Source organism: Apteryx rowi, unplaced genomic scaffold (genome assembly GCF_003343035.1).
Source record: "Apteryx rowi isolate R43461 unplaced genomic scaffold, aptRow1 scaffold_114, whole genome shotgun sequence".
Classification (NCBI taxonomy): domain Eukaryota; kingdom Metazoa; phylum Chordata; class Aves; order Apterygiformes; family Apterygidae; genus Apteryx; species Apteryx rowi.
In genome coordinates this window covers 2,146,945-2,159,412 of record NW_020447353.1, presented here as the reverse complement: position 1 = coordinate 2,159,412, position 12,468 = coordinate 2,146,945, and the positions used below count along the sequence as shown (strand labels likewise).

The 12,468-nt window shown below is 34.5% G+C and overlaps 1 protein-coding gene across 1 annotated transcript in view; it reads left to right on the top strand.

The window, feature by feature from the left end:
• NBAS (neuroblastoma amplified sequence) overlaps nt 1-12,468 on the top strand; it is a gene marked incomplete at its 5' end in the record, with an annotated part of 193,399 nt that overhangs the window by 23,806 nt on the left and 157,125 nt on the right. The window contains 10 exons of the mRNA XM_026079059.1: nt 973-1,101; nt 4,004-4,067; nt 5,322-5,515; nt 6,631-6,888; nt 7,268-7,393; nt 8,811-8,962; nt 9,796-9,930; nt 10,197-10,275; nt 11,207-11,311; nt 11,561-11,697. Of these exons, the coding sequence (XP_025934844.1) occupies nt 973-1,101; nt 4,004-4,067; nt 5,322-5,515; nt 6,631-6,888; nt 7,268-7,393; nt 8,811-8,962; nt 9,796-9,930; nt 10,197-10,275; nt 11,207-11,311; nt 11,561-11,697 (1,379 nt within the window). The remainder of the gene's footprint in view (nt 1-972; nt 1,102-4,003; nt 4,068-5,321; nt 5,516-6,630; nt 6,889-7,267; nt 7,394-8,810; nt 8,963-9,795; nt 9,931-10,196; nt 10,276-11,206; nt 11,312-11,560; nt 11,698-12,468) is intronic.

The following is a 12,468-nucleotide window of genomic DNA, read 5'->3' as shown; positions in this document are numbered from 1 at the left end:
ATTGATTTTATTTTGGTAATCTACATTGTACTGCATTTCAGTGAAAATTAGACTCCTTGAGAACCTGAAGATCTTTCTGAAAATAGGATTTAGATTCTTATACAACTTCTGTGTGTTCAGAAACTGTTATGCTTTGCTAGTGGCACTAGCTTTGGCTTTAAAATTTGAGTATATATTTAGTGAGTCTTATCTCATGGAAACTTTTATTTTTTTTATATGTATACACAAACACATGCACACACACAATTGTAATTGTGTTTGAGTTCATGGAATCCCGTGTTTGAGAGGGGGAAGAAAGTATATTTTTGCCTCTAAGATATCCAGAGTTGAAGGAAGAATTGATCCAGGAGAAGCAATGCAGGGCTTTGATTAAAGCTTACTTATTGTTGTTGAACTATTTCTTCTATGTGGCCTTAATCTGATATTTGCTGCATTGCTGCTTAGTCTATTCTGTTACCAAAGAGATTCTTAAATTCAGTGTCCTCTAATGCATAATGTGCTGCTCACAAGAATTCTTCATCTATGTATCCTTTTCTCTGTTTGAATTGTAATAATGCGCATCCAAAAGTGTGTTTCCAGGGAAGAAGAGCAGTGTTCTATGCTGTGATGTGGATAGCTGTCCTCCTTGGGTGGGCATGGGAGCAGCATACTCCTTGGACTGCCATACTTTCAAGTTTAGTTTGTTGTATGCTAACATGATACAGAAATTAGCATTCTTAAAGTTTTGCTGGTATTAAGGTAGAGTACTTTCAGATTGTTTTTTCTATTTTAGGAAAAACATTTGTTTGTACAGTCTTCATTTTGAAAATTTAATATGCTATAAAGTTTAAAAAAATACATGCTAGAAGTTGCAGTAAAAAATGTCAGTTGGGGCATGGAAGAGTAAAAACAATGTGAACTTTTTGTGTGTGTGTGTGTGTGTGTGTGTGTGAACTTTTTTCTTTCTTCCTTTGCTGACATAACGCTTGGCAGGATGGAGTTTTTAAGATGAATCTTTCTCCTGATGGAGCTCTTCTGGCAGCTATTCATTTCTCGGGAAAACTGACAGTCTGGTCTATTCCATCTCTAAGGCAACAAGGAGAATGGGACCAGATTGACCAGGTAAGAGGGAAGCAGATATTTTGATCTTTGCAGTATATGTTTTAATCCTTTGGAGTTTGGTTTTCCTAGGAAGTGAGAGAAGCTCAGATAGCTGTGTTTTAGCTACATTCTCCATCTTTCCAGTCAACTACTTACTTTTCAAGAGACCTGTGTTTACTTTTGCAATATTCTTTCTATCTTTTAATTATATGCCTCAAACTTGAAAAAGGAATTCTAACACAAGTGGTTCTTTTTCATTATTTTTAATGGGGCATTCTGATGAAAAGTGAATAACACTGGTACAGGTAGGTTGAAGTGCTAGTTTAAAATATAAGTGGATGCCAACATGTTTAACTTGGTTTGAATGGTTGAAATCAAATTCTGCTTCAAGTTTAATGTGTTAATCTTTTCCTACTGCAAAACATTCCTTCTCTGCTGCAGGATAATACTCCAAAATTGTTTGTTGATCAGATTGATGTCAGTAGGTCACATACTTTCTACAGGAGTTATTTGCAAAACTAAGTCAGGGAACTTAAGTTAGGAATTGTCCAGACACTCCAGGTTTTTGCATATTTGGAGTAAACTGAACCACTGGGCAATTAGTTTTTCAAAGGAAATTCTAATTAAAGGCCTAAATAATGCACTCTGAATAAAGATAACACTTTTATTTGATGAAGATATTTCAGATATTTCAGATATTTGTCTGAATTTGACGCCCATTAATTACTGAATAATAAATACAGAAAAGCTTTTCACTTATCCAGGTAATGTGTATTGTGTTCTAAAATTACAAGGCATGAACTGTGATGTCAAACCCAAACAGGCTAGCCAGTCAAAGAGGATGTATGGTCACTAGACATAGATAAAGATAAATTACCTTCAATATTTTCAACACAAAATTTATCTTGGATATTGTACCTAAATGTTTCTTATGTGTACATACATATTTCTGATTAAAAAAATAGTGTAGAATGAAACTTTTGCTGCTTAGTAGTAAACACTTGATTTTGGTGCACATGCTGATTAATAAATTTGTGTGTTAGTGTGAAATAGTTGCAGTTTCTGGTGGTCCTCAGTGGTTTCCTTTTGCATGGTATATCTTTGCACAATGTATTGATTCCTTTGGGAATTCCAATATAAAAATATTTTCTCCATTTATTGTAGAATGTCTTACGTGCTTCATGTTATGCATTTATATGAAATGCAACTAGCTTTTCCCACAGTATGTTGAATTTCTTTGTAGTCCATGCGTTGCACAATAAGTACTATAAGGTCCACAACAAAACATTTATTGAAATTATATATAGACACAGATTTTTATAGTGAGGAAAAGAATGAGATGAAGGCAGATGTCTTCATTTGGACATTATGACAACAATGAAGTTAAAAGAACTCTTTCAAGAAAGCTTATTTGGCCTGTTTTTCTGCAATTTTTGACTATTGGTTTAAGTCAATAAAAATCTATAAAGATATGGCATATTACCATCCTGAAGCACATTGGTGTGCTGTTATTTTCTTGATCTAAGTGTAATAGCAAGATTTCTGATGAGGAAATACAATTTTGACTTAGGTCTTGGTTCTTACAGTTAAGCAGTCAGAGCTGGTTAGGTCATATTGACTGTGAAATGTGAGTCCAAGTTTGTATAAGAAAGTATTTCCAAAAAAACCACAACCAACCAAACAAACATGCACACACACACAAAAATGTTGGCAAAAGTGATGTATAATACTCCCCTCACCTGCTCCACCTTTAAGACTTTCATAAGAATACAGATCTCTCTGAAGGATGTTTACAGTGAATTGTTTTTTTTTTTTTTTTTTTTAAAGATAATGAATATGCATTCTGAACCTTTTTTCAGCATTTTATTTATCATCTAGAGAAGGTGACGTAAGGGCGTATTGCAGTACTCGACTGTTTCCAGAATGATTTTGTCTGTAAAACTGATGTCCAAATATAACAGATATTCTAGTAATGTGTATGATTTCTGCCTAATTTTCATACAAACATATTTGTTAAACTTCAAGTGGCCTCATGTTTGCTTTTAATTAGTAGGTCACTCTCTACTAAAAAATAAAGCCTGAAAACCACCTTTTGCATGACCCAGGCTGCTTCACTTGTCTGAGCTGTATAATCTGCCTGTACTTCCATTGCATTGCAGTTTAGTTATGGACAGGATCAATGTCATTTGTATTTGTGTAGTGCCCATGTATTCTAATGTTACCAAGCACTAAAAAAAAAAAAAAAAAAAAAGCAGCAACTTTTAATTAGTTCTAAATGTTACAGTGCACAGTAAAGTGTCAGTATTCTACAGTACATCTACATATGTCTGTCCAAGAAAAAAGAAGATTTGTTCCAGTGCCCAAAGGAGAGGAAGTGATAGATGCAGAGATTGTTAAGTAGTGCTGGTTTTCTTGCTGCACTAGAATTGAAAGGGGCTGTATAATTATGATAATAACTAAAGTGTAATACAACCCAGTATTCAACTAGTGCATAGAAGCATTACACAGAATAACCAGGAGGACTATATTGGAGATTCTTCTTTTGCATGCTTAAAGGCCTACATAGAAATGTGAAAAAATAACACCTGACAGCCTTCTGAATGCTGGATATTCTATATTTCAGAAATATTTATGGTATGATTACTGTTTAATGCTGACTAGACCAGGTCTTATGATATTTGTGACTTCTGATGTTGTATTTTAGGAAACCAGTAGTCTGTTTTGCCCCTTCCCTGCCCCCTCTCCCACTTTTTTTAATGTAGCTGTTCAGGGAAAAGTACAATTTCACTACAGCAGGTGTATATTTTATGTTCAGGAAGGACTTGAATTTATGTGGGAGTATTCTCTCTGAAAAAGTAGTGGGTCAGCAATGGAAAAAATGTATCAAATTTATTGAATTATTTTATTTATTTATTTATTTTAGCCAGGTTATGATGAGATCAACCCAGACTGGGGGCTCTCTGTTGAGAAAAGAAAGAAAATAAAAGGTATGTGATACAGCTGGATCATTATTTTAAAACACTGTGTAGTTAAAAGTACTTACACAAATACCCAAAGATCTGAAATGGCTACCTAAATCTTAATTAGGACAGTTGCTGAAATTGTATGTATGGTTTGAATTTGTAGCATGACATAGCTAAACGTGTGTCGGAATACAGGATGTTTAAGATCCTCTCTTAGGAATACTTCTGAAACCATAACCATAAATAGAGGGATATTTCAGCTAATACAGGATTTCATTCATTTATTATTAATCATGAAATTGTGACTCCATAGTATGCTGAACATTCAGCAAGAATCTCATCTTGTATCGGAAGCAATTACATTGTAATGTAACAGATAACATTTTTGGAATTCAGTCTTAAACCTAAACTTAAATTTATCCTTTCTGTCCATGAATGTCTAATAAATCTTGAAAGTTAACATAATTTAAAGAGATTACTTACAAATTCTGAAACAAAAGGGCTTTGTTCCCTCCACCCCTATTTGCCTTGTCAAGCTTTCTACTCTGCTCTGAAAATTTAGGCTGTTGTGTACAACCATTTATCATCTTGTTACTGCACATCTCTTTCAAGTGTGCAGAGATCAATAACTATTCCATGATCCGTTTCCTAGTGCTTGTATGTGCCTATATTATTAAAAGATCTCTGTTTCTTTGTACTATTTTTCTTGATTCTGTCTTTGGGTTAGCATATCTGACCTTCATGGGTGTCCTGCTGACTAACCACTGAAGTGGCAGAAAAGTGATAAACCAGTCTGTTTCCCAGTGCTGTTTGGGGAAAGGTGGTTTTCAGCAGAAGTGGGTGTTCAATACACAAAATAAGTGTATTGAACAGGTGCAGTGAATTTCTTTTGTGGCAAACATTTTGCCACAATATCCAGTCAACATAATCAAAATAATCTTAGAAACGATACAGTTCCCATCTTCAATTGTCGTGATTATTTTATTGTTTTTTTAGGGGGTGCTTTAATTTTCTTAACAACCTCTTCTTGTAGGCTCTTTCAGGAGCCTTGTCTGTAATTGTCACTTGTCCTCAAAAGCAGTGCACCCTCTTCTGATTTACATCAGTAATGTGTCCTTTGCTGAGGAGATCTGCTCAAGGCTGGCCTGGAAAGTATTGAAACAGATCTTTATCAAATATCTGAAGTTTTGTCATGGTTTTGCAGAAGTAAATCAGTTTACTGTAAAATCTTTTTCCAAATAGTAGTAAATAGTGTTTTTTGCTGGTTTTGTTTTTTAGATAAAGAATCCTATTACCCATTGATAGATGTAAACTGGTGGGCAGAAAATTCTGTGATCCTGGCTCGCTGCTCTGGTGCATTGACTGTATCATCAGTCAAGACATTAAGAAACCTGCTGGGAAAGTCATGTGAATGGTTTGAGACTTCTCCTCAGGTCACTTCGACTCACGATGGAGGATTTCTAAGCCTGGAGGTGAGGAATGCACATAAGCAAATACCTTTCTGGAATGCTGTAGAAATGTAATATTTGTATATATGATGCTAAGAGTTTTTTAAATAGGAAAAGTGATTCTGTTCCTGTATCTCTCAGAAGATACTTCAGGGGAATTCTGGACTTGCTGCAATTTAAATATTTTTACAAAAACTTAATTGCTAAATAACTAGCAGAGATCAGATATGTGACCTCTAGAAGGCCAAGTYTGGATGAGAGGAATCTTGCTGCAAGAAACAGTTTGTGTAGACAAAAGAGTCAGTTTTGGTTGCTTTGTAGGTTAGTACATTTGAAGAGTACTACAGGCATCCCTCTCCTGTTTTGAAACAGATTCTTCTTGCAGAGGGAATATATTTAAGAGAAAAAAGAAACAAATTTAAACTAAGACCAAGCCATATAAGATCTTTTTTTATTTTTATTTTTTTCCTTGTGTGTATGTGTGGACTTTTGTTCTATGCCTTCCTGGACTCTTTTCAACAGTGATATTAACCAGGAATTTTGTTTGAAACTGAGAAAAGGACTCTTTCCTTAGACTTGCTCTGAAATAGGTCTTAAAAGTTTAAAATATTTATCAGACTATCTCAATCTAAATACATACCTAAGCTTGCTTTTTTATTTTTTATTTTTTGGGGGGGTGGTGGGGGGAAGCTTTATTCTGGAAATTGTATTTAGCCAATGATTAGTTTATTACAGCCTAAGGAAGAATAGTCTGAGATTACATGTATATTGAACACATTAATTTGCTTCAGTTAGCTAAGAGTTGAAATCACTGTCATACACTGCAATAACCTCTCTAACAGTATACTAAGATTAAATGTCTGCATTGTTCTGTCCTGTCCGGGGTGGTGTAGGACATGTAGTCTAATAGTGGGTTACTATAAGAAGCCTTTCCCCTTCCTTCAGTAGATATGGAATGAAGCCTTCGGTCTAGGAGGATGTAGATCCAGTCAGGGTTAAGCAAGCTGAAAAATAAAGGTTTTAAAGGAGAAAGGAAGGAAGGTTGTTGATTATGAAGATTGAAGTGCTGGAAGGTTAGTGTCTCAAACAAGGAGAGATGTACTATGTGACACCCTCATATTCTACTGTTTTCTGTGTAGTGTGAGATAAAACTGGTTCTGAAGAGATTACGCTTGGAGAGCAGGCCTGGTGATGAAGATGAGGGAGATGACGACTCTGACTCAGATGATGAAACTTCTGCTAAGGCCAGGTACTTTAGCTACCTAAAACAAGGCCTGTACTTTGTGACAGAAATGGAACGATTTGCTCCTCCACGAAAACGTCCACGTACTATTACAAAGAATTTCCGCCTTGTGAGTTTGAGATCTACAACTCCAGAGGAACTTTACCAGAGAAAGGTGAGTACAGGGTTAAAGTCATGTCTCTGATAATGAGCTTTATTTAGAAAGAGCTGCTGTTTTTAAATTATTCTTACTGTATTAACAGAAGGTTTTGGGTCCCTATTTCTAAGGGTCTCATAGTGACAGTGTGTTGTCCTAATCTGAGGCATCATTGGTTTAAAAACAGCATTATACTATTTCAAATGAGATGGTTTGCAGGTCATTGAGGAAACACTGTTCATGACTAGGTAAGCTAGAACTGGAAGTGGACTTATGTGAGTATTTAACAACAATGAAAGGTCTGGCAAATATTTTGAATGAAATTAGTTTCTTAGTTTATAATTGTTATTTCATGCAGAAATCAAACGATTTCCATTTTCGTGTGTTTGTTTTCTAGATTGACAATGAAGAATATGGGGAAGCTCTATCTTTGGCTCAAGCATATGGCCTTGATTCTGATCTCGTGTATCAAAGACAGTGGAGGAAATCGGCTGTTAACATTGCTTCAATTCAGGATTACTTGGTGTGTGCAGTTTTTGACTTTTAGGTTTTCTTATCAAAACAGCTGCTTTATCTTCACAGAAATTGAATTCTGAATTGTGTTCTAATTCACGCAACATGAATTGGTGGCAATTTGGAGAGCTGTCCTTTGTATTCTACTTTGTGTACCATGGAAGAGTGATCCTGTTAAATTAACTGAAGGCCTGATCCGGAGACCATAGAAGTTAATGAAAATCTTTCCTTTGTTTTATGTTCTAATTTTGGATAATAGCAGCATTCTTTTTCTAGTGTAATCTCTCCCACCAGCAGCAGTTGACTGTTGCATAGCAAATGAATAATAATAATTGGAAATATAATGCATTTAAATAACTTTTAATTTTTCTAGAAAATTATATAGCAAGGTGAAGTTGGTATCCATAACTTTATGGGAAAGTTTGAAGACCAAAATTTGTATTAAACTATTACCTGTAACTGGAATTTTCCAGTAGAATACTATGGTGGGATTTTTGTTGTTGTTTTTTCTTTTTGTTTGTTTGTTTGTTTTTCTGGCTTGGAAGAAAGTTACCTAGCATCAGTGCACACAAGCATCATCAGACACATAGCCTAGTCATGCTGTGGTGTAAAGTCTTCCAAGAGATCAAGCGAAATAGCAACTGATGTGGGGGGGGTTGGTTGGTTGGTTGGTTGGTTTTTAAGTTGAATATTAATTGAATGTCAAAATAAGATTTTACAAGTAACCATTCTCCATGTGTTATGTAATCTGAACTGAAGATCAACAGATAAGGCCAGTAATATTTTGTGACCTTGGTGTGTTCTTTCTGCCACAGAATAACATAGACATGTAGGGAAGTTGACGTTGAAAATGAGTGCTACTGTGGAATACAGTGGGTCTATAATAATTTTATCTTTAGCCCCAAAACATCACAGAGAGGAGTGATACTAATTAGGGAATAAGAAGGAAGTAATAGATTCTGTTCTGATTGTGAAAGTTCTGTTAAATCATTGGCATTTCTGTGCCCTTTTCTGCCTAGACTCTGAGGGAAGTCTGCTCTTTGCACAATAGTTTACTTCTCTTTTAAATTGTTGTGCTRTCTTCTATGAGCATTTATTACCTTTAGGATGTAGTTTTTCTTTCTCCTGGTGGAACTGGGCTTCTCTTTGCTAGTCAACATAGTCATTAGCAGAGCTCTGTAAATAGACTTAGCTCTGTTGCATTAACCAAATAAAATGAATTTCATGTACTAATAAACTGAGCTGCAGACTTCAACATTTGTGGGGTATTTTCCTTACCTCTTTTGTTGGTTCATGTTGCCAATCATCAGATTAATTTGACTGTTTTTAAGTGGAAGAGATATGCTAGAAAACTTAACATCACTGGCTCCATTGCTTTGCTTTGAAGCATACAGTTTTGTGCATATATTTTTCTTGTTCTTGGACAGAGTAAAATTAAGAAGCGAGCGTGGGTTCTTCATGAGTGCTTGGAAAGGGTTCCAGAAAATGCGGATGCTGCTAAGGAGTTGCTTCAATATGGCTTGAAAGGCACAGACTTGGAGGCTCTTGTGGCCATAGGAAAAGGAGAAGATGGTGGCAGGTTTGGGAAGAGTGTTTTTTTGTTTTTGTTTTTTTTTCCTTTTTAAAGAATGTTGTGTCAAGTGTTTTCTAATAATTTGAAGTTTTTTTTATTAACTATTAACGAAAATCTTAAAAGGCTTTTACAGGACAAAGAAAGAAATGTAACACTTTGAATCAGACTAATTTAAGCATGTCCACAATGGACCTGCTCCCATTTCACCTTTTTCAAAGGTAAAATCACTGTTTACTTTGTACTGCATCTTCCCTCTTCTCTGGATGTCCTTTATGCCCATCACAGAACTTCTGAAGACATAATTCTGTGAGAATCTATTTATCTGCTGCCTCTTCTGGAAGTTGCGGCTACTCTTACAAAAACATGTTTTAATTGTTATAATGAGTTTCTATTTTTTTTAGAATAGTGAGAGGAAGAAAAAAAACATTCTACATCTTTCTGCTCTGGCCTCTGGGGAAACATAAGCAGAGACAATTACCCTTTGATGTTCAATTCATGATAGTGGAAATTTGGGCAGTTTTATCTATTACAGTTGTATGTTGTAGTAATACTATCAATTCCAGTGCTACCTCTGGAATTTAGAAGCTTTTAAGATCCATCACAGCTATTTTTTGGGTGGGCTCTGGGGAGAGTAAGAAACGATGCTTTGTATTGACTTATGCTTCGTATATGATGTTGTTTTTTAACTGCAAAATTCTTCAATAACTATCATTTTTGTTTAAAGTTAGTTTAGATTTTTAGTAAAGACAGAAAGCAGTGTTAATGTGTTCTATTGAATAATTAGTTCTTCACATAATCTTTTTGGTATCAACACTGATTTCTTTGTTTTCTTCCTCCAGATTTATCTTGCCAGGGGAGGTGGACACTGATATCCCCTATGAAGAATTTTTGTCACCAGATGAAGAAGCAGAGACTAGAAAGGAAAAAGAGTCCAGGAAGCGTCAAGAACTGTTTTTATCAGTAAACTTTTCGAAGTAAATGAAGTGTCAGGCCATATTTTATTCAGATTTGTAGGATTATAACTACACAATTGCAAGAACTTAATTACTCTCATGAATGTTAATCCTAATTGGAAAATGGTTTAATTATTAATTGGCATTGTACTGTGTGAAAGTTCTTACTTTACTTAATTTTTGATATGTTCCATTGCATATAGTCATGAAAATATGTAACTATTGTCTTCATGTGCATATTATATACAGTATCAATTGTAAATATGAAAATTCCTGTTTTGAAACAGGCTAACACTGGAACAAAAAGAACTCTGCCGTAGCAGACTGAAACTACTAACATATCTCGATCGCCTTGAAACCTATGAGGTGAGGAAACTTGGCGACTGGCTAAGGTTCTTTTGAGTTTTCAGTTCTATAGGCATTCCTGTAGTGTTTTTGTTGCGTCATCAGATTATTTTTTTTATTATTATTATTATACATTGTAGTATTAATTGTTATAGTCATCTTGAAACATATCCCTGTCTCACTTGAGAAATATAAGCTGTTTTCTGTTCTAGCTACCACACTTCCTCTGCTTCACCATTACAAATAGCTAACTTCCAGTGTTGAAAGGCACAATTGGGTCTACCAGGAAACCTGTTTTGAACACTTTGTTTTTCTGGCCAAACAGCAACAGTAATTTCCCTATTTCTGGAACAGTCATGTTCAGTTTAAAGTATATGTTTAAAGTATATATATTAAAAGCTGTTGGCATTTACAAATGTCTATGATGCTAAATCACAATATAGTGGGAGGGGAAGACTAATACATCTTGAGCAGTTGAATAATTTTGAGTATTGGAAATAAGTCATTTAACATCAGATGTGGATCACTATATTGCTCTGAACCTTCCTCAATCAGTCTAATTAGCAAATTATATTCAGATTTCTCTAGTGAATCTCCTGTTCCTTCCATAAGTTTAYAGAAATGAAACTTCTTTCAATGTAAAAAATGAATTTTGCTTACTTTTTAATCTTAACTTTGCAGTCTGTACTTTTCAAGCTATGATTTTGGAACACCACTTTGTATCTGGTATTGTCTAAATAGTAATTAAAATAAGACAGAAAATAGTCTTAGCTTATCGGTCAAAAAATGCATCTGGTTTTCAATTTGAAAACAAATAGGAAAAATTATGACATGCTTTTCCAGATAGAGCTCGTGTTTAGTCATCCTACAATAAAGAAATTTGGAGGGTTTTTTTTTTTTTGATACTTTTGTAAATCTTTTAATTAGAAAAAAAATCTTAATTCTTTTTCAGGAAATCCTTGGAGGGCCTCATGCAGCTGAACAGAACTATGACAGTGAATTCTTCAAGAAGTTCAGAAATCAGAATATTGTACTTTCAGCAAGAACTTATGCTCGGGTATTAATATTTATCATGCTAAACTGTAAAATTTTTTGAGTTGAATCTCAATAGGATTTTAAGGGGAGGATGTATTTGTTTGATTATAAATAAATGCATGTAGTGACCCAGAGATGATTTTTATTTAATTATAAAATTTTCTTTAAATATAAAGATTTATTGTATGACTCAAACTTATATTAATTGCTGAGATTCTGGTCAAATCAATATTAGGCTAGTTCCACAGTGTTTTATTGTTTTGCTCTTTAGGAAAGCAACGTCAGAGCATTGGAAATCTTGTTCACTTTCCATGGATCAGCTTTGCTTCCACACAGGCAGGCAATTCTCTCCAATTTTCCAGAGACTACTTCACCACATGAATATGCTTTCTTGTTGCCTGAAGCTTGGTAAGAATACATTAATGGATATTAATTAAAAAAAAAAAAAAAAAAGCTTAATTGATGTGCATGTATGGCAATCTGCTGTTTAGCTTTGCCTAGAATCAGGAGAGCAACTTTGTTTTTATGTACTGCACTTGTCTTTATTTTATGTTTTATGTTGTGCCATTAYCTATATAAACAGATTGAGTTAGTTACTTATTTTCTCTCCATTGTGGAAGCCTTTTGGTCCATCTTGGTTATGATTAGGAACACAAAGAATTTAAGTGTAATTACTGCCTTTATAAATAAAAGAAAGCATGGCCTTTTCTGGCCTGAAACTGTCCAGGTTTTCACAGATGTAAATTCAAGTCTGTAAATGGCTTGTAATAACAGGCAGCATTAAAAAATGAATATGTATTCAGCTCCTTAGAAGGCATATAAAGATTACTTTTTTTTTTTTGTTTGATTTAACATACAATTTAACATTTAAACAGCCGATAATTTCAGAATTATTAATCCCTTTGTTACTGACTTTTTCTCTCCTTACTAAGGGAGAATTATGAAAAACCTTAAATCCAGACTTTCTGCTCTTCATTTCTGTATTTTTTTGAAGCAACCTTCAATACTGAAATGAGAAGCTTCAGAAATATTTGTTATCAGTATAATTTGTGGACACCTTCCTCTTCCTGCTTCTGAAGTGATTGATTCTACCTGTGAAATCATAAAGAAAATTCCATACAGCCTTGTCCTTTAGGTCAGACTTAAAGATGATGATTCTCCCTTTCATTTAAGTTTATG